Source organism: Taudactylus pleione, unplaced genomic scaffold (genome assembly GCF_031769625.1).
Source record: "Taudactylus pleione unplaced genomic scaffold, aTauple2 ptg000017l, whole genome shotgun sequence".
In the NCBI taxonomy this organism is placed as follows: Eukaryota; Metazoa; Chordata; class Amphibia; order Anura; family Myobatrachidae; genus Taudactylus; species Taudactylus pleione.
Window position 1 is genome coordinate 10,137,109 of NW_028284419.1, and position 22,731 is coordinate 10,159,839.

A 22,731-nucleotide genomic window follows, 5' to 3' on the forward strand; every position below is an offset into this window, starting at 1 on the left:
CATTTAACCATTTAAAATTTATAAAAATTAGGTTTAAAATATTTAGCTAAGTGTTTAAGATTCTTCTAGCAAAGACAGACGACCACATATATTTTAAAATTGTATGTATTGCATGATCTCCCAGTGATAAGTTACTAATACAAGCAGCAAAAACTACAGTGCAAAGATGTAGCTCTTTATCTTATACGAAAGGAAAGATTGGGGTGAGAACTAGGAGGCGGAACACAGAGGAGGTGTGAGGAGGGAGGGAGTAGTAAATATAGTAACATTATAGGTGTAAAAATGAGCATCAAACCACACTTCTGCTTCCTCCAGCTAAACACATAATACATGAAGATTAAATAACCAAAACCTATTACAAAGGACAGTTTTGAATCTTTAGTTCCCAAAATGCAGCACACCATGGACTATGGACAGCATCCAGTTTTTTGGATTAACCAGCATGAAAGACCTACAATTCTGACCAGTGCATCCATGCAACCACCGCCACCATTTCCAAATTTCAAGAGAAAGAAGCGCAAAGATGGAACGTGTGTCTGCCTTCTGATCATTTTCCTCCTGGTACTGTTGGCTTTGACAGGAGTTGGATTGGGTACTTATAAGATCGTAGAACTGCAGAAAAAGCTGGACCATGTGAAAGAGGTACTGGGCGTTGTGTTTTGTTGTTAGTAATCTAGTTACATCATGTATTTGTGTTACCAGCATTTTACAGAGTCTCTCTGATATAGCTAATTTACAAAACTGCGCTAATCACTCCAACATGACCCATAAGTGTTGTCCATCTGTTGGATTATCTGCTAAATCGTACCTGTATCTGGACATGGTCTTGGATCATTTAAGTTTATTATTAATTTATATTACTTTGAGAACTAAAAGGTAATCACAGTACCTTATCGGTTTAAAGGACATGCAGGAGTTGTTAAATAGGACTCTAAGTAAGGAACAGAAAAGCAGTTTTATAGAAAGAACACAGCAATTATTCCCTTTTTATTTGTCCTATATGTTTTTTCTTTGTATGCACATTTCATCATCATTAGGCAAGCCGTGGCTCTACAGCTGTTTTGGAATGAAACATCTTAAGGTGCCTACACACTTGGCTATGTGCTCACGATCCGACATTGTGTCCGATTTCCACTTGAACTCTCCCCAGCAGCTCCCTGGCAGTCGTGGGCATGATTTGGTGTTAAAAACTGTCCAATGTGACAAACGATCTATCGTGCCTCCTAACTATTCCAGTGCATCATGACTGAGATTGTCAGATCTGCCCTACAGCACGGCAGATCGGAAGATGCGATGTACGACCTGCAGGAACGCGCATCGGCATCGTGATCATGAGTGGACACTCACGATTTATGCATATTTTAGATGATTTGTCGGAATCGGGCAAATTGTGTAAAATATTGCTAAGTGTGTAGGCACCTTTAGGGGCTGTCGGGGCATGCTGGGACTTCTGGTTCTCCAAAAGTTGGTGTATTGTTTAGTTTTATAGAATTGATACATAGTTTCATTTGTCTCTGAAAAATGGTTGAGGATTAAATTAGCATTATTTTACTTTAGTCTCTGGGTATTTTGAAAACTCTCAAAATGGTAGATGCATATCACAAAATTGATGTAGTCTTGCTGTGAAGACAAGCCCATATTTTTCCTGTGCAAAATGTATTGTTATATGCAAATTACAAGATGATGTCAAATGTTGGCAGACATACTTTTGTACTGTAGAATAGATGGACCTTGCCTAATGAGGGTGGGTTGGATTGTTCCATATAGAATTTAGGAGATAGCTACAATAATGCAGTTTTGCTTATGAACACAACTGAACCAAGATGTAATGTTGTTGAATGAGCTATAAATAACGACTTGACAAGGGTGAGCACTGCACATTGGAAGCAATCCCATTAAGCACTAGAGACAAATAAACTTCTACATTTTTATACAACCGCTAATATTACAGGTAGAACCAGTTCATTCAATGGATGCCTTTAGAATGGTCTATGCACATGTTATGGAGCACACACTCTTCATATGTGCATATTTAAATTTAAATAATATCTCAAAATTGAAAATTGTAACACTTAAAAAATAAAGGTAGTTCAGTAAGGTTGTAATAGGGGCATCAAGTTCAACCTTTCAACCATTAAAATTGTGTTGATGGAAGGCAAAACAAAATATCATATGGGGAAAAATAATTCTTAAATAACAAGAGGATAAATTCCCTAGCTCACAGAGGGGCCTATTCATCTTCAGGGGATGTATGGCCCCCAATGATTAAGTAATAATCTCGCTGCGAAGGATACTTAAGTATGCAACTTGCAGCATGGGAAACTTTACACCGGGGCAATTCATCATTGCTCCGGTGCGGGGACAGCTGCTCTGAAAAGCAGCTGTCTCCCCGTGGTTACTAGCGCAGCTACAGAAGTATCTGCGTTACTTGCCTCTCCCCATCGGCATGGCTACTATATATATGGAAACAAGCGTTTCCGCATGGTTACTGGGCCGTTTATCATTAAACAGGGGTCTATCAAAACTATTTTTCCTTTAGCACACATGACTGGTTGCCAGCTGATACAGGTGCAGTCTTGTATTTTAGCATTTGTTATATTATCTACTTTTTTTTTCTTGGTCTATATGTACTTGAAAAATATTTTGGGATTAGATTTGCTATCTACAAATACAAGACTACTTTTCTGTTTCAAATCTGGAAATCTGATTTCTGTTTTACATGTTTTGCTACATTTCTTGAATTTCCATAATGAATTTTCTGTCTTTTCTAGTTTTAACACTATGGGGTCTATTTACTAAGCAGTGTTATAGGAGACAGAGTGAAGAGTGATAAGGTGCCAGCCAATCTGCTCCCAACTGTCATCTCACAGGCTGTGTTTGAAAAATGACAGTTGGGAGCTGATTGGCTGGCACCTTATCACTTTCTTATCACTTTTCACTCCTAACACTGCTTAGTAAATAGACCCCTATATCTGTTCTGTTTTTTCTTTTTCACCTCTTATACTCTCTTACTTAACCACATTGGTTTACATTTATTCCTAAAAATGTTATTACCTTTTGGTATCTATTGAAAATATTTTAGTACATTTCTCTGATCTACAAGCTTCTATGAGAGGATTAACTGTTGCCATTTATCAAGAAAAAAGAAAAAGACCATACAGTAATTAAGAAATATACAAAACTGTGCAAGAGATGTCATAAATAGTATATCAACATAAGTAGAAAGTATGATCAAAAACACCTGTATACATAAAATAGGTAACATAAAAGTCATCAGGAAAAGAAGAAGAAAGCAGTCAAAGGAATAGAAAAGGGAGAATAGGTGAGGGGGACATCTGAGACCACCTGGATTACATCTGTGAGACGGAAAGTACTAGACCTGGGTCAACAGTCGGGAGGAAGATCAGCACCCTAGAGACAAATGTCAAAAAGGTAGATAGCACACTTATTAGATGAGCCAGAGATCATGGGATGGACAGGAGTGCATGATAAGTGGGAGAGCTCCTAAATTCTACACACTGCATCCATGTGGCAAGGAACTCAGAATATCTATCTAAAGCGGAGATAAAAATGTTATCTATCGCCATGAAAAAATCTAATGACTTGGAACACCTTATCCCAGACCAACGGCCCCCCTTGGAAGCTAGGTCTGTATCCCATATTTCAGTAAACTGTGGGATATAGCCCATTCAGGAGATTTTATATATGCCTGTAATTGTGTGAGTTGGGGCTGTAGTATTCAAAATGAGTTAGTGCCCTGCCTACAACTGACATACCTCCTAAGGAAGACATTAAGTGGCAGATATGAAGGAAACACCAAAAGTCCCGGTCCCACAGAGGATGACCTGCTTGTAATTCAGTGAATGTCTTATATCTGCCTTTTAATTTCATGTGACCTGCTCTATTCACACCTGCCTCCAACCACGTGGACAAGTTATGGGTGGGGCTCAGCGGGAAAAGAGGGTTATGATGAAGTGGAGTAATGGGGGAAGCCACTGAGGAAATCCCATCCGCAGCTCTTACTTTCCTCCACACCAATGGTCAGATGAGAGCTTTTAGGAATTGTGGAGCACCAAGTAAGACATTTCAGGGCCACCCACTGCATGTCCCTCGAACCCCTAATCCATTCCATTATTCGAGTAAGTGCTATAGCTTTGTAGTAAGCTGAGAGCAAAGGGAGTCATTTACCCCCTTGGCGCTTGTGGCGGTACAAAATAAGGTGTTTGAATATAGGCTTCCTCCTTGCGGATTACATTATGTGCATCAGCCAGTAAGCTAGGAGAGAGACCACCAGGAATAGTCTGTAGCAGATATAGAATGCGCGGGAGAATGTTCATTTTTATGATGTTCAAACGTAGCAACTATGAAAAACACTGCCGGGGCCATGTGTCCAGCTCCTTTCGGATTGTATGCAAGAGCGTTGCATGAATGATAGAATATAGCTGGTGAAGTTGGCTCGACAGTGAAATCCCCAAATATTTGATATAGGATGACTTCCACTTAAATGGAATAGAATCCTGTAGGGCATTCACCATGTCGCCAGGGGCCAAGATGCCCTTTTAAATGTTTTAGCTCCATTATGTTTTTTTTTCCAAATCATGTCAAATGTTTGCATATTGAAATTACTTTTCCTAAATTCACCATCTTTTGTACAATAGATTTAATATCTGCTGTATTAGATAGTACTGTGCCCAGCTAATCACCAGTCAGATGGTTCCTCTACTGCTGTTTTTCTACCAATGAAAAATGCAATGAGTTTTTTTTACTTTTTTTTTTTTTATAAAAGATACAAATTGGATTACTTTACCAGAACTAATTTTTTCCCATCTCAGATTATATCTGGATTATAAAAATTGCCCATATTTGTTGATCTTTTAATATGCAATAATAATTATTTTCATTAGAATCATTTATGCCAGGTGGCTTATAACAAACCCCAATTAGCACTGTACTGGTGTAATTTCCTCTATGGATATCTATCTAAACTGTGATAATTGTCATAGCTATTCTATTTTTTACATATACACAAATACCTCCCCTTCATATTTCCTTGAATCTTTATAAATATACTATACTCTTTCAAACCCACTACCCAGTCACGACTTTCATCCAGATAAGTTTTGGCTATACCCTTTATATAACGACTCATCATTAAATCTAATTCACATATTTTGCTTAGAACCTCTTAACAGCCATATAATAGTTGACAGTGATTTGTCCCATCTCCAAAATGAGCAGTGGGAGCTGTGCGCCTCCCCCACAGCTCCAATCGCAGATATGGGATAGTCCACCAGGAGAGGAGGATCATAGTGGCGTCTACAGGAGGTATAGGGGGGAGAGGGTGAGATGGAGGCAGAGCGGAAACTACTGGATGGGTGTGGAGCGGGGGCAGACTGAGGTGACCCAGGTCCATATTACTAGTACATTATTATTATTATTATTATTATTATTATTATTATTAACATTGTGCTTTACTTATATGGTTGCCACAAGGCGCTTGCAAGCGCCTTACAAAGTATATAAACAGTATGATCAAAACAAGAAAAAAGAGATTTACATTGTTATATTTTTAATGCCACTTTTTTCTTTGCATCATTTCTGAACCCGTTCCACAATGTATTCCTCATTTCTCCTAATTAAGTACTTTTCCCTGTCTACACTATCTTGTACACTGCATCTATTCTCACTTTTCCAACTCACAGGTTCTAGTTGAAAATCTCCTCCAGCCATATACTGTAACCTTCCAGACTTTATGTTGTAGATGAAACTAAAGTAGGGAGAAGCACAAGAGGGTAGAGGGCCCTGCTCATAAGAGCTTACATTCTAAAAGGGAGGGGCAAACAAACAGGTATGACACAGATGGGGTAGATGGGGAGGAAGGAGCATGTAGCAGCGAATTAGGATGATAGCTGGAAGGCTTTCATGAAGTAGTGGGTCTTGATAGCCTGTTTGAAGGATTGCAAAGAGGTGGAGAGTCTGATGGGGAGTAGCAGAGCCAGCAGAGCCGTAGCTAGACATTTTGGTGCCCTGTGCGAGAAAGTTCATTGGTGCCCCCCCCCAACTTCCTATATAACAAAATCTGAGTCATCTGAGTGCCACCTCATTCCGCTACATTTCATTGGTGTGCTCATCGAGGTTGGACAAACGAGAGGGTAACGGACGTGGGGAGTGCCGGCCATTGCACACATTTTTATATATATATATATATATATATATATATATATACAGTAAGAACAAACAGGCGTCACTCCCAGACTGCTGTGCAAAATGAGTGTATTGACAGATCGACGTTTCGGGGCCTTTTAATACTGCCAGTGCCACTGCCAGTCACAGTCAGACCTCACCTGGCAGTAACAGCTCTTCGGTCCTGTAGCATCTGGTTTCCAGCCCTGGTGTGTGCTGTCAACTGTGTCCATACTCCACGCCTTTCTTTGCCAGCCACCCTCAGCACACAGGACAGCAGCCAGCAGCTCCTCTGTCCTCTGGGAGCCTTGGGCGGGGAGATGTCTTGACGTCATCACGTCTGCGTCTCTCCTGCCCGGCTGCCCTAATACTGTGGATGCCGGAGCCAGAGTCTTTATGTCATAAGGAGGCGGGGAGGCAGCGTCTGTCTGCCCTGCCTCTTCTGTGCTGGGCGCCGCGGACACGCAGCAGCGGCTGCCCGGCACTAGATGAAACAACAATAGAGAGAGATGGTGGGCGGTCGGTGTTCCGCCCTCAGCAATGTTGCGTTCTGTGCGGAGGCACCACCCTAGCTACGGCCCTGAGAGCCAGCAATACAGGATACGAATCAAAGTTGTAGAAGGCCAGCTACTCAGGATTCTAGCTTGAGGATGGCATTACCAGCAATGCAGGCTGCGAATCAGGGTTGTAGCGGGCCAGCTATTCAGAATTATATCTGGAGGAAGGCAGTACCAGCAATGCAGGATACGAATCAAGGTTGTAGCCCTGTAGCCCTTGGAACCAACAGGGCCACTGACAGGCAGAGGACCACAGGTATCAGGAACATGGACCAGAGGCTCACGCTGCAAGGCATAAGCTACATATGGCAGTGTCTGGCAGGGATGACTTCTAGATAAAGGGGAGAGGAGCCAACCAGAGGCCAAACCCAGACAAGCCCCGTTTCGGTGCTTAAAGTTGTCCTAGAGAAGTGGTGGAACTCACTGCCCCCCTTTGGTGCTTTTTCAATAAAGGGACAGTGCGCGCCAAAAAAGGGTGTGGTCTCAAGAGAAAGGGGCGTGGTCACACAATAGTATTTCTAATTCAAATTATGCCACACAGTAGCACAATCTTGATTCATATTACACCACATAGTAGTGTCCCTTATTTATGTATGACACACAGCAGTGCCCCTATTAAACAATGCCCACATTAGTAGTAGTGCCTCTTATAAAATGACCACAGCAGTATTGCCCCTTATGCAGTTCCCCCAGTAGTGTTCATGCCACTTATGCAGTGCCCACAGTGGTAGTGCCCTATATGCAGAGCCCACAGTAGTGGTAGAGTTCCTTATGCAGTGCTCCCAGTAGTGGTAGTGCCCCTGCAGTGCCCCTTATGCAGAGCCCACAGTAGTGGTAGTGCCCCTTATGCAGTGCCCCCAGTAGTGGTAGTGCCCACAGCGGCAGCACCTCTTATGCAGAGCCCACAGTAGTGGTGCCCCTTATGCAGAACCCTCCTAATGCAGTGTCCCTTATGCAATGCCCCATTAGTAATCCTCTTATAATAGTACCCCCAATAGTAGTGACCCTAGGAGTAATGCCCCCAGTAGTAGTGCACCCAGTAGTAGTGCCACCAATAGTAATGCCCCCAGTAGTAGTGCCCTCCGAGTAATGCCCTCAGTAGTAGTGTCCCCTGAATAATGCTCCCAATAGTAATGTCCCCTGAGTAATGCCCCAGCAGCAGTGCCCCCTGAGTAATGCTCCCAGTAGTAGTGCCCCCTGAATAATGCCAACAGTAATGCCCCCAGTAATAGTGCCCCCTGAGTAATGCCCTCAGTAGTAGTGCTGCCTGAGTAATGCCCCCAGTAGTAGTGCCCCCTTAGTAATACCCCAGTAGTAGTGCCACCAGTAGTAATGCTGAGTAGTGCCACCAGTAGTAATGCCCCCTATAGTGAAGCTGCTTAAAACCCCCCCAAAACCCCTGAATACTTACCTTAAGCCCCGCTCCCGTGTCCGCTGCCGTCTGGTCCGCGTGACTGCTCCTCTAACTATGGGAGAGACGTCATGACGTCTCTCCATAGTGCACTGCGGGAGCCAATGTCTCTCCCATAGTGCACTGCGGGAACCGGAAGCCGGAGCTCAGAAGTGGGCTACAGCCTCTGGCTGCCACTGGCGCTGTGAGGAGGGAGCCGGGCACCCGCTGGTAAGGAAATCTCAGCGGTTGCCTGGCAAATGGAGCCTCCCTGAGGCACAGGGCTAAGGTGGGTTGGAGGAGGCGGAACTGGTTCCGTCTCCAAATAGAAGCCCACTTTAACCCCTGCCCCCTTTGATAATAATTAAATACAGCTGGAGCGCTGCACGTCTCCTCTGACCAGCACCTGACAACCCACATCCCCCCACGGCCACCAGGCGCCCTGGTTGCCGGATGGAAGTATAGTGATGTCCTGGTCACCTAGCAATTACCGGGACCTGAAAAGGAGACGAGCTGCGGCGGCTTGTAACACTTTATGAAGGGTTATAAGGGTGTAAAAGTCATAACTTATACTTGTATAAATCGGTTTATTTGCATATGTGGCATAACAATCTTTTAATCTCAGGTTATTGTTTTACAAAATGCACAGAATCACTGTGATGTTGACTTGTTATGAAGCATAATAAGAACAAGCACTGCAGAAAAGCACTTACTATACATTATCATGGTAGTATTACATGTACATCTGACTCTCAATATGTCTCACAGTCTCATTATTCTACGAGTGGTGTTTTCATCTTTTAGTAAGTGATACTAATGTATGTTTTGCAACTAATAACAGAAACAGAAAGACAACACATACAATGAACCCCTATGCATTGTTCCCCCTAACTCCGGAATGCTAAGGGGACGATTACATTGTGGGGGACATGCCAGCAATGCCTGTGATTTAGAGGGCACATATGCAGCACTTACTATATAGCCCAGAGATCTCATATTTTTATAAACTCCTTTATAGTCTTGGTGTACCAGCACCATTGCTATGGCACACCATGGGCATCACCTGTAATTAAATTGACCCCTAAATGGTATTTCAACTGAGGTTATTAAAGTAGATATCTCATCCTGCTATTTGTGCCAGTGACAGATTAAGGTTTTTGGAGACTCAGAGCAACTAAATTGGCTACAGTTCGTTAAATTCATGTCAGTGATACTCACCGTGGCGTACCAGCCAGTCACAGTGGGTGTCGGCTAGATGGTGAATTACAGGGCTGCCATCAGAAATTACGGGGCCCGGGACTACCAAAATGTCAGCCAACCCCCCACCCCCACAGGATGATGGGGAGAGACAGTGGCTGGCAGGAGAGATAGGTGACTGGTAGAGATAGTGTGAGATGGCGAGGTAGTGGCTGACCGGAGAGGGTGACGAGAAGAGGTAGTGGATGATAGGGAGAAGCAGAGAGTGATGGGGAGAGGGTGATGGGGAGATAGTGATGCAGGGGAGAGGCAGAGGGTGATGCCAGAGAGAAGGTAACAGGGAGAGGCAGAGGGTGATGCCAAAGAGAAGGTAACAGGGAGAGGCAGTGGGTGACGCCAGGGATAGTGTCAGGGAGAAGTAGTGGGTGACGCCGGGGATAGGGTGACAGGCAGTGGGTGACAGGGAGAGGCAGTGGGTGATGCCAGGTAGAGGGAGAAAAGGAGAGGCAGTGGGTGACAGGTAGAGAATAATGGGGAGAGGCAGTTGGTGATGCCAGGGAGAAGGTAACAGGGAGAGGCAGTGGGTGACGCCAGGGATAGTGTCAGGGAGAGGTAGTGGCTGACACCGGGGATAGGGTGACAGGTAGTGGGTGACAGGGAGAGGCAGTAGGTGATGCCAGGTAGAGGGGGAAAGGCAGTGGGTGACAGGTAGAGAATAATGGGGAGAGGCAGTGGGTGGTATATAGGGGGCACTTGGCTGGATGGAATGAAGGCAGTGAGATGGTGGTGGGAGGGGGAACACTAGGCTGGAGAAGGGGTACACTGGGCTAAATGATGGCAGGTCACTGTGACTGGACAGGCTGGGGTGGGGTTCTTTCTGAGGGGCAGTTAGATGGAGGCAGTGGGCTGGTTGGGGAGGGAAGGGGTAGACACTGGGATGGGGGAGTCAGTGAGATGGTGGGGGACACTGGGCTGGATGGGGAGACACTGGACAGGATGAGAAGGGAGATCACTGTGACTGGACTGTTTGCATAGTACCTGTGCCAAATAGAATTGCACATGGTACATGTGCTGGGGTTTTGGAATTGCAGAGAGAGAACAGAGCAATCATTTGCAACACAAAACATGTCGTCTGTAGAACTGCTTTTCCACATCTTCTGTTTTGCAGCTCATTAGACGCTCTCTCTGCAATTCCAAAATCCCGGCACATGTACAATGCACAATTCTAATATATTTGGCACATGCACAGCATACACTTGACCTTACCGATATGGAGGTTTCTCAGCGATGAGGAACCTCTGAAGAAATTGATCCTCCCTGGGCAGATGGTGTCTTCACTTGGAATTCACTATTCATGTAGGAAATCCCATTGTCCGGAAAATACCTGTATGTGTAGGAATATAATGTCATTATCATACTACAAAGGTTCAACCAGACTCACCACTTGTGTCCCCTCTGGCCTCCTACCCATGTGTCACGCCAGCCTCCTCATCTATGCCCATGTCTTTCCAGCTACATACCCTATGTCATCTCCAGCCTCCTGCTTCCTGTGTCACCTCCAGATCCCTGCAACATTCCAGCTTCCTGTCCCGTCTCCCCTCCAGATCCTTATGTCATTCCAGCCTCTCTGCCCTGTGTCATCTCCAGATCCTTGCCCACTTTCCTCCCTGTCTTTCAAGCCACCTGCCCCCTTTCCACCTCCATTTTCCAGCCTTCAGCCCCCTTTCCACCCCCTAGTTTTTGAAGCCATCTGCCCCCTTTCCACCCCCCTTTTTCTAGCCTTCTGCCCCCTTTCCATCCCCTTGTCTTTCCAGCCTTCTGCCCCCTTTCCAGCCCCTAGTTTTTCAAGCCACCTGCCCCCTTTCCACCCCCCTTTTTCTAGCCTTCTGCCCCCTTTCCATCCCCTTGTCTTTCCAGCCTTCTGCCCCCTTTCCAGCCCCTAGTTTTTCAAGCCACCTGCCCCCTTTCCATCCCCTTGTCTTTCCAGCCTTTTGCCTCCTTTCAGCCCCCTTCTCTTTCCAGCCTATGTCTCCCTCTCTTACCTTTTGCTTGATCCTCTGTCAGCTGGTCCGGGACTCCCACGCGGCCGGCGGCTCCTCTCTTTGGCAGGGAGCGTGACGTGATGTCACGAGGTCAGAGTCGCACTCCTAGCAGTCCTTCAGGTAGGAGGAACTGTGTCACAGCAGGAACTGCCGCTGCGCCGCCGAGCAAGACAGTAGAACTCGGCGGCACAGCAGCAGTTTCTGCTGTGACACAGTTAATAATGGTGACTGATGTACGGCGTTGGCGGTCCTAGGAGCGGGCAGGGCCCCCAGAGTATCCGGCTTCTACCATTGTGCAGCAGCAGGGGTTAGCGGCAGGCGGGCTCCCGGAATGTCCGACCACGGCTGTGTAAGGGGCAGAGTGGGAGGACTTACCTGGGCTTGGGCTGTGGCAGGGGGTAGGAGTGGATGGGCGGGCCCCCCTAGTGCCCGGGCCCGGGACTTCAGTCCCGGCAGTCCCCCCCTGATGGCGGCCCTGGTGAATTATGATGGTCTGACTGCAGTCAAACACTCAGTCAGCCACTGGCTCTGCTCTCCACCTTCAAATAGAAAAGGTTTGCTTATACTCCCAGTGGTATATATGTACAATAGAAGGATTCCATCCATTCCCAGGGGACTGGGGGCAGGGCTGCAGAACCACAGTGCTGGCACCGCTCTCCTAATACATTGCATGCCACTCCATCCCACCAGATCGGGAAAGCCAACTTACTGAGGTGTACGGTAATAACATCATGCCACTGAAATAGGTTTTGTATTTGGTGCAGTACCTCTGATAATGGCAGGACAGATGTTCAAGATGAGCAGCGATCCGGCTGGCCATGCACGTTATCAAAGGCAGTGCACCAAAGCCAAACCTATTTCTGTGACATGACATTGTCACCATACACCTCCACAAGTTGGCGATCAATTTCAGCTGCTGATGTGCCCTTTAGATGCAGAAATCTGCTCACACTATGCACCTCAATGATTGACCATGTTTCTCTATATGCAGTTTGCAGTTATATATACTTGTGATGTGTTGAAGAAATGGTCTGTGTCTGTATAATATACCGTGTATATACCGATAAACAAGAGTCCCCATTAGTTATGCATACCTTTTCCTTCTCTTTGCAGTATTCCAGTAACGTAAAACTATCCTCTGAAAAGTTCATAGGTAAGATAATATTTAAATATATAAAAATGTATTATCAGGTCACATTTATTTTCTATATATATGACAACTAATGCTGGTAAATTTGTATTCTTCTCTGTGCAGGACAGAATAAATATCAAGAGAAAAAAGTAGGCAGACAAGCTGCACATGTAACAGGTAAACTATACAAATGTTCTTTACAGTACATGTTTTAAAAGATAAGCATAATCTCCTTTTCAAAAGAGCCTATTCAATAAACACACTGATGTCATAATGACCTTTTTACAAAATACAATATTATTAGTAGATTTTAAGGAGAGTTGTAAAATGTAATGATGTGATCAATACCCATACGACATTTTAAGATGGTACATAAAATAGATATTAAACATTGTCATTTATTTACTTAAAATGTACCAAATTTACTAAAGTGCCTTTTCACAGAATGTTTTTTTGGCATTTGTACTTGTCATTTGAAAAATATGCTATTTTCGAAATGAGAAACCACACATACAATGGCAATATATTAATATATTAGACCACCAGTTCAGAAACCACCATCCTGATTACACCATCAGCTCAGTCTTGTGAGACAGCTTTTAGGTTGTAGGAGACTAGAAACAAAAAAGGAACCTTTTAGTAAAGCTCAGTAGATGCACTAACTATAAATGAACCAGTCGTTTTAGTCTAAGAGATAGACCTCCTAATTCCTTCAGTATCAGTATATTTGCTCTACTGTAAGAATAATAATGAACATCAGGCACTCAGATATGGGAGACACACAGAATCATTAACCACCCATCTGGATTCTTGGTTTAGCTCCCAGTTTTCTATGGGGGAGAATGATCAAACCTTCTAAAGAAGACAAGTGGAGGTTTTGCCCATAGAATCAGATGCTAGCTGTTATTTTATAGAGTGTACTAGATAAGGATAGCTCGCAATGGAGCCCACTGGGGGGGGTGGGCTCTTAGTACACAGAACTCCCCCCTGAAGGACCACTTTTTATCCCACGTTCATAGCCCCACCCCATGACAGCATTATGCGGCAATGTGGGGGTCTGTGGGGAGGGAGCAGAGCCAATTTGTTGCAATTCTATGAGACTTGCATAATTTTGGTCCCACGCACTCCCCATAGATATGAAAGTCACAGCATCATCCGTGGGGAATGGGGGGGGGGAGAACTTTTATGATGCAAAGTGCCTAGCGTCGCCCCCATCAATGAGCTCCTGCCTCAGCTCCGAAAATAAACGAAAGTGTGTGCGCATATATGCACATGTGTTCTATGTAATGTATGTGTGTGCTATATAGTATATACAGTATATATATATATATATATATATATATATATAATACATGCTCAGACAAGGAAAACCTCCTACGAATTCCTGGCTACAGTCTGGTTGTTGTGGGCAACACCTCCACCTGTCCTCTTTTGAAGGTTTGATAACTCTTCCCCTATGTGAGAAGGTCAGGAAAGGGGTTGCGGGTATGGCACAGAAAAGGCCCGCCTAGATAGAACTTCAATAGAACATATCTCCCAATTGCTTGCCAAACAATGCTGAAATGGGGACAGTAAAGAGTATTATAGTTAGAGATGTGTGCTGATTCCTGTGTTGTGGTTTTCTATCTGGATTCATCTTCGTATTTTGGTTTTGCAAAACCACTCTCAACTGTTTTGGTTTTGGATCTGTTTTTTTTTTTAAATGATAAAAAGTTTTTAAAAACAGCTAAAATCATGTCATTTTTGTCATCAAAAACCCAAAGATTTAAAATCCAAATTCCAAAGGATCAGAACTGCAACTCGGAACTGTCCAGATCTCCTCAAGAGATCAGAACCGCGACTCTGATTTGTCAGGATTCACGAATCTCGGGTCATTTCGGATTTCTAGAGAACTGAACCGCACATCTCTAATTATAGTCTGCCAGGATAGGTACTGACTTCTCTATTATATCAAATTTTAATGTGAAAGATAAAATTACCTGGTACCATCATGGAATGCGGAAAGTGTAGGCTATAACATCTCAATAATACAAATGCTTTTCTTTGCAAACTGCCATATATAGATTGGGGTTTTCAGCCTCCAAATGGCAGGATATTGTTTGAATCTGAAAGGCTTTGTTTGGTGGTTTGCAAACAGCCCAATTAATTACCACTTAGTAAATTTACCCCTAAGTCTCTATTTTATATAATACCTGGTTATACAAATTACTCATTGACTTTTTTATAAAACAAAACAGATATCTGTATTTTTCTTTTTTTTGCTTTTCTTTGTTCATATAAAATAACTTACTGGTTGCTGAGATTATAGCATGTACAGAATGCTTGCTGATTGCAATAGCAACTGTCATGCATGGAACATATTTATTAAAGGACACCTATTCTTTACACAAAATAGGGGCAGGCATATTGCATGCAGGACCAATATTAATTCAAATGTAGCTTTTTATTAATCGATAAACTCCATATTGTTATTTTCCAGGAAAAGAAAGCAAAAATTTGCCCTTGGTTTGGGAGGACAAAAATGGACGTGCCTTTACTACTGGAATTCAGTACAAAAACAGAGGTCTAGTGGTGAATGAAACAGGCCTTCATTTTGTCTATTCCTCTGTCTACTTCCGGGGAACAGAGTGTCCTAAGCAAGATTTGACGCATATTGTCTACAAGAAACCTTTACGGTATCCAGCTGAGATGAGACTCATGGAAAACAAAGAGTATCAAACATGTAACTCCCCTGTTAAATGGGGAAGACACAGTTACCTTGGAGCAGTATTTAACCTTACCAGTTATGATATATTATACGTCAATGTGTCCAATGTCAATTTAATCAGCTCTGATGAAACGAAAACATTTTTTGGAATTTATAAACTATGAGAGTGTCTGAAAGTATTACAAATCTGGCATTAGATTCATTGGGATTGTGACATTGTTTTATGAAGGGAACCTTCAGCTAACTAATTCCCTGTGTAAGGGAAATAATTTTTTATCTCATGGTATTGCAAGGTATTACTTTAGAATTTCCTCAATCTACAAATTTCCTCCAGGTAGTAGATGTGCAATAATATCCTCAAGGTTGCTTTAACATAGAGATTTTAACTGGTTTCCATGTTTTAATGGATATGAATGTAATTTCCCTTTCTGGAATTAAGAAAATGTGAAACCACATCAATGAAATTTTAAAACTTTTTCTGGCTCAATAAAATGGGGATTATTAGATAGGACATGATTGGACTTAAATGTTGCCTCTAAGTAATAATCATTTCAAAAAAAGGACAATAAATAATGGATTTTGCATTTGAATTACTAGAAATACCTCTTTTTTTGGCTTTACTGGAGGAGCAAGAATATTCTTGAAAATAGCATGCATGGATTAAAGAAGATATTTATGATGCTTCAGGAATGCTCATCTACAGTAAGAAATCTGCTAACAATGCAAAGCATTAAGCAAATACAAATGTGATGGAAGAATGAAGACCGCTGATTGCGTAAAGCGATGACAGATTTCTTGATGATATAGATGCAGAATGACCCTGAGAACAAAATGTATTCTACAGAAATCATCATGGGAAAATTCTGTATTGATCTAGGTATACAGAAAAGCAATGGTACCAACAGAAATTTGGAACTATAACTAAATCAACCAGTATTGTAATGATCTGAATGGCATAGGTTCATGAAGTGGCCCAACACCACAGTTGTATAGACATGATAATTTCACATGTCAGTATTTCACATATTATTCCTGATGCTGAGACAATGTGAGGCAATCAGGGCAAATTCCGTCTGACTATGCACATATGTAGTACAATATGCTCTCATACTAGCAGAAGATATGGACAGATAGCCTCGAAAGGAAGTGATGTTGTGGTTAGTTTAAACCTCACACTTGTAATCTTTATTTGCAATGATATATTTTATTATGTAGTGCAAAATAAATTTTAGGTGATTAATTTATTTATAAACAAGTGTATGGCTTTTGTACATTAATAAACTGATAAGCTATGATTGTTTCAGTTGTGCCCAATTATAGTTAACAAGTGAAAGATATAAAGAAATTGACTTCTGTGGGAAAAAAATAAACCAATAAATGTATGGGTAAAACTGAAATACCAAGATGAGTAAGTTTGCTGGTAGCAGCTGTACACTTTTATAGCATCATTTCTTATCCTCACTCATAGCGATATTTTCAGTGGTTCCTATTTTATTACTAGGTCTCAAAATCATATATTTTGCACTTTAACCTAAAACTTCATAAAAACCGTACATATTTGTTAATATACTACCAGAAGCACAGTGGATTTATCACTACTCTAGTTTCAAATATTCACCTGCACTAATAATGGGCCTGATTGAGAGTTGTACGATATGCCGATGTTTTTGCAGTTAAGCAATAATCGGTCGCACAGCGCATGCATCAAGGTACATTACCATGGTTGCTCGCAGTGTGATTGATTGTTAGAGAGCTTTGGAGGAGATAACTGGGCATCCTGCGTCTGCGGTCCGGTACCCAAGAAACATTGCTTTGGTTCTGCACGACCATAGGGTTAGTCAAGACTGCTAACATCAACTGATCTGAGACCGATACTGAGTCTTTGCACGCAGATGCTTGAATTTGAAAAGATGCTGGTAGGTGTCTCCATAGACATCCCGGTGACTGAGACGTTTGCATATTTTCGCACAGCAGGTGTGTACAGGATCGCAGCTGCTGTGGCAATAGCATCATCTCTGAATCAGGCCTAATATTCTTGTTGACAAGGCCTGAGCGAAGTATTACAGAACCAAAGAGCTAAGGCTAAGACTGCATGACTGATAGTGGATAGTGATCATGTCAGATGCAACCATACGGCACTGTCACATCAGAGCTCAATGTCACATACTGTACTAAATTGTGTGACTGTGATTGCCATCTTGCTCATATAGCCCACGCGCTACATTACATCTCTAAGTGCTGTGAATTGAATTTCATTTGAATGTAAATGATCCGCTATTATAGAGAAACAGACTTTAATGTAAGCTATGTTATGAATGGCCAAGAGCACCTGTCATAGGGACAATTAAGACAGCTATGTACATTCTAAGGTAGGGTGGGTATGGGACACCAGTATCCCGGTGGTCAGAATCCTGATGCTGGCATCCCAACAAGGTTAGGATACTGACGCTTGCAGGTAAGTATCCTAACCCTCCCCGCAGCCTAACCCTAACCCCCCCCCCTAGTGCCTAACCATAACCCCTATCCCTCCCCCTAACCCCAATACTTACCGTCGGTATGCCATTGGTCAGGATGCTGGCCCCAGGATTCTGACTGGTGTCGAGATTCCGGTACTGGAATTCTGAGTGCCAGCATCCCAACAGTCAGGATATAAACTACATCCCCCTATAAGTGTCCTTGAAGCACTTTTCTATGGTTAGGCTAATGTCCTGCTGTAAAGTAGCCCTGAAGGAAAGATTTAATAGTTTGTATGAGATTAGACAAACATGCAAAAGTGTCTTTTACTCAGAAATTATTTAGAACAATTAAAAAAAATTAAAACTGTTGTTATGCTCCGAATTACAACCTAGTACATTTGCATACAAGCAATGGCTAAACAAATATTAATTTAACTATATCATAATGAAATATATTGCATATACTATATGGTTAGTCAACTATTAATTAATTACCGAGCTATAGGAATTTTAAAATACTGCACTTTCCCTATCACTGTGAGCCTCATAAGAGTTGAATGCAGCTTATGTAAAAAGACAGGCATGAAATGCATCCAGATCAGCTATCTGCATATGTGACCAGTAAAAGAAATGGCTGTGTACCCACAATGGGGATCCCTTTGTGAGTATTGCAGTATAGGCTTTGTAGTAAGGCTTGCAAGTAAGAAATGCAAATAAATACTGTACATATAATATAGCAGCAGCACAAAACATTAAGCACAATCTGCTGGAGAAGGTGATCCACAATCAGCCAATCATAAACCAGTTATTGCTGCTGATTCTCATCATACTCAGTACATGGTTTGTACCATGAGCAGAGCACCCATGCTGGCAGGTGTACAGTACTGTATATGTATCTGTTAGCCCGTATTTTTAAAAGTGTAATTTTTTTATTGCAATTTTTCAAGGGTATGTATTAAAAATGTCTTGCCCGGACACTAGGTCTGATAGGAACCTATCCCTTATGCTATCACTTTACTTCTGTGTTTGGACCTAGCATTCATACTGCATGTGCAAATGGCAGTTAATAGAAAGAGATGGAAATGTGGAAATGTAGCCCATAGACTGCAATGGTTAATGCTCATGGATGGACTGAGGCTGTAGAACAGCCCCTGCATCCCTCTGTGTGTATGTCATAGTTGTGCGAGCACGTAAAAGGGTCATGGCTACACTTCACAGAGCATGGTCATGCCACACTGGCACATGTCACGAGTCACGCGGCAAACCTTCCTCTCTGCATGCTATCAGAGCAGAGCGCCAGGGGACAGAGCTGATAGGCCAGGCTTTCAGGCCGAACTGTCCCATCAGGCCATCAACCTTTCTGGCCCTGTTAACAATAACTAAAGATGGAGTTAACTATCAAGTCAGTGTCTGAAAAACATAGTTTTCCAGAGGTAAGTACCTCACATAATTTAGCAGCCCCATAGAGACCTCCAGAGGCTGTTTTTTTTTTTGAAAATCTGAGAAACTGTGATTACCCATTCATACATACTGGGGATGTTGAGATATAACAAACGTCTGAGACTTACAATGTAGTGGCGCTGTTATATAATCCGTTTGTGTGTTGTCAGTCTGTATACAGTTATGTACTTGAACTCTGTTACAGGAATGTTCCAGAAGAAGAAGAAAATGTGAAGATGCTGAAGTAATGCTGTTTATGTAATGCTGATTCCCAGGTGGAGTGACCCGGCAATCCAACCAAGGTAACTTGCAGGGTTTAACACGGGAATACACCGTGAAACCCTGCAGTGTAAATGGCGCAATCCGGGTCACGATGACCTGGTTCGTGCCGCATGCATGCCGATTGGCCGGCTTCAGTGGCTCTTGGAGATGACGTCATCTCTAAGCGTCCACTTCAATGCCGGAAAAGCTGGGTCACTGCAGACCCGGCACCTGTGTGAACGGCGCCAACTCAGGAATATACTGGGTCAGCGCCGGGGAATTTCCGAGTCTGATCCAGATTGGAACCCTATTCCAACCTCCGGATCAGACCCGTAATTTAGGTATAAAAGCAGTATTACAATGTCACAGCCGCTAACACTGTAACGCAGTATTTCGCATGCAGATATAACCACGGTCACACACAGAATATCTATATTCTGTGATAATTTCACAATCTCCTTGAAATGCTTTTTCAAAAGTAGGCAAGTATGGTGTGTTGTGAGTGCAATATATTAACCTTATGTCCTTGCATGATATAAACAGAGGATGTGGTCATCTGTGCAGTAACATAATAAAATAGCTGTCTGACAAGCATTTCCTTCCTCAGAACAAATAGTTTCCATTACTAACTCAAACTTTTATTACATTTTTCTTGTAGTTTAAGTTTGGTGTTAGTTGTGCTTTCTATAGCTCAAATCTATTATTATTATTATTATTATTATTATTAGTCTTTATATTATTGTATTTGATCAATAATGTACCACAGTGCTCCATAGCACTGTACAGTAGGGAAACCAGGATACACATAAAACAGGAGTATACAGGCATACAGGGTAAACAAAATAAATGCAGACATTAAAACAACATGTAAGGAGGGCCCTGCTCATTCTAATTGGAAGAAGATATATCTGAGTCAAGAGAAGCAAATGTGGCTCAGAGTAGATATTGTGAGTAAGCTGTAAGATAGATAGATAGATAGATAGATAGATAGTATACTCTTTTTATATCTATCTGTCTATCTATCTATCTATCTATCTATCTATCTATCTATCTATCTATCTATCTATCTATCTATCTATCTATCTATCTTTCTGTCTGTCTGTCTTTCTATCTATTGAATCTATGCATTGAAAATCTAAAATTGATCCTAATATCGATCGATCTATCTAACTTTGGGTGATTACTCTGTTAGAAAACCAAACCACGGATAACCTTCTTGGTATTCAGGAGAAGCCATTGTGTATGACACACTAAGCAGTGAACACGAATAAAAAAACTGACAAATGTTGAAATGAAATTCATAGAATTGAGGCTTGCATTGCTACAGAACATACTTTATGGTTCAGGAGACAGAACACTTGCACTTAAAACACAATTTCAAAATGCTAGCATTACACAATGAATCTTGTGTAACCTGCCGTGCTAATAACTGCACCAGGACCCAGAAGCTCTGGGAGGACCCTGCCGTGACTCCAATATGCATTTATTGCTTGTATTTATTAACTGCTGCTATCATTCGCCAGCTTTAAGGTAGCACTGTAGGCTAGGCAGCATCTATTTTTGGCAATTTATGTTTTGGTTTTAGATCTGGTTATTTTGGTTTTAGTTTTGCAAAACTACTTTAAAGTTTTTTAAAACAACTAAGATCATGTAATTTTTGCAATAAAAAACACGAAAATCGGGTTTAAAATCTCTATACACTATAGTACGAGATATAGAGAAAATAAAACCTGCGCTCAGTCTAGCAAATATAATGTAGTTGGAACATTTTATTATAAATACTGGTTCAAAATACAACTGTTCTCACATAAGGCTAAACTAAACAGACCTGGAAACTTAATTTGCTAATATGTTATATGCAGAGGCAATATTTAATTTAGACCATATGGAGCTACGTAGTAACATGATGGATGCACTGTGCCTCTATGCGGGGGGGTGGGGAAAGAGGCCTTATCTTATCTCCACCTCTTAGGTGACAGTGCAATATGATCGATTAGCTTATACAAGGTTAGTAGTATAGAGCACACTTTTCCATCAAACTCAAAAGTGACAGGTGTCCCGCCCACTCTCCTCCCATAACACGCCCACTCTCCTCCCACACCACACCCACTTTCCGCCCTAACCCGGCCCTAAACCCGCCCATATCACTCATCCTGACACTCCCTGTTTTACGCCCCTTTTTAGATAAAATGTCATATAAATTTATATCCTATTAATATCAACTGTATATTATAAATTTTATATGCTGTTGATAATAATGGGCTATCAAATTAATATAGCATTTATATAAAATGCCTAATTCGTAATTTGTTGACAGCGTATAATGACTATTAACCCTTATAAGAGTAATAAGCGCAACCGCGGCGTGTTACGTAGTACGGTTTCACAGCGCTGAATACAGCAGTTAGATATATAAACGTATTACAGGACTTCATGTTCAGTTATAATAATACATAACACAGAATGATTAAGTGTACGCTGTGTGAAGTGAACCCCTTGTTTTGAGAATTTGCAAGATCACGTACAGTGAATACATTAATAGATGCTTTACAGATGTTCATATTCATATATAACCATATTACCACATACCGCAGGACGATTAAGTGTACGTCGTGTGAGGTGATTCCCTCTAACGTATTGAGAATTTTCAAGACCACGCAGTGGGGAATACTTTAAAACCAAGGGTGAATGGGTGGAGTGCAATCCACAGCACATTTGTTTGATGTTATGCTCAGATATGGATTCACACTATGTATCCAGGGAGGGGGCTGCGAATGTAAAATTGTGCTTATGTGAAAAAATCTAAACTATTCCATCAGCTGTTTAGGATGCTGAATTATACAAAAGAAATAAGAGATAGTTATATTTATGTATAAAGTTCAAGACACTATAAAAGGAATAATAAAGACAATGTTGTGTTTTATATATCTTTTATCTCCGATGCAGCGACCCAGCTGTTAAATTTTGCGGAGTATCTGCGCCACTTGACCAGCGCGGATTTCCAACCTCTGACTGTCTTATTTTTTTAAATCTTTTCCACTTTGTAAGTTCTATTATAGTTTTTTGGTATGGTTTGAAGCTCTTCGGGGTAAAAACTATCCGTTATAGTTTCTCCGTACAGATCCGTCAACGTATAAAGCGGCTTAAGACCTTTAGTGTTCTCTCCATGTATTACAACTATTTCCTCAGAATAATTCTGTTCGTAGCCTTTCTGAAATATATCCTTATATATGGAGATGCATACATGCTCACCGATGGCTAAACGCGGCGGGGATTTACAGGCTTTAAAGTAATCTCCGGACGTGGTCTTGAAAATTCTCAAGGCGTTAGAGGGGTTCACTTCACACGGCGTACACTTAATCGTTC

General features: G+C 42.1%; 1 protein-coding gene across 1 annotated transcript; it reads left to right on the forward strand.

Moving 5' to 3' along the window:
* The first annotated feature begins 390 nt into the window (after nucleotides 1–390).
* FASLG (Fas ligand) lies at nucleotides 391–15,602 on the forward strand. Its single transcript, XM_088481862.1, has 4 exons — nucleotides 391–642; nucleotides 12,483–12,522; nucleotides 12,625–12,678; nucleotides 14,981–15,602. The coding sequence occupies exons 1-4, from the start codon at nucleotides 391–393 to the stop codon at nucleotides 15,370–15,372; spliced, it is 738 nt and encodes a 245-aa protein (XP_088337988.1). The 3' UTR covers nucleotides 15,373–15,602.
* The last annotated feature ends 7,129 nt before the right edge of the window (nucleotides 15,603–22,731 follow it).

What these genes read in the sequence shown, in the direction of transcription:
- FASLG (XM_088481862.1), top strand. Translation starts at nt 391, where the DNA reads ATGCAGCACACCATGGACTATGGACAGCATCCAGTTTTTTGGATTAAC. An exon ending in ATCCTCTGAAAAGTTCATAG is followed by an intron (nt 12,523 to 12,624) that starts GTAAGATAATAT and finishes TTCTCTGTGCAG; the next exon opens with GACAGAATAAATATCAAGAG. An exon ending in ACAAGCTGCACATGTAACAG is followed by an intron (nt 12,679 to 14,980) that starts GTAAACTATACA and finishes GTTATTTTCCAG; the next exon opens with GAAAAGAAAGCAAAAATTTG.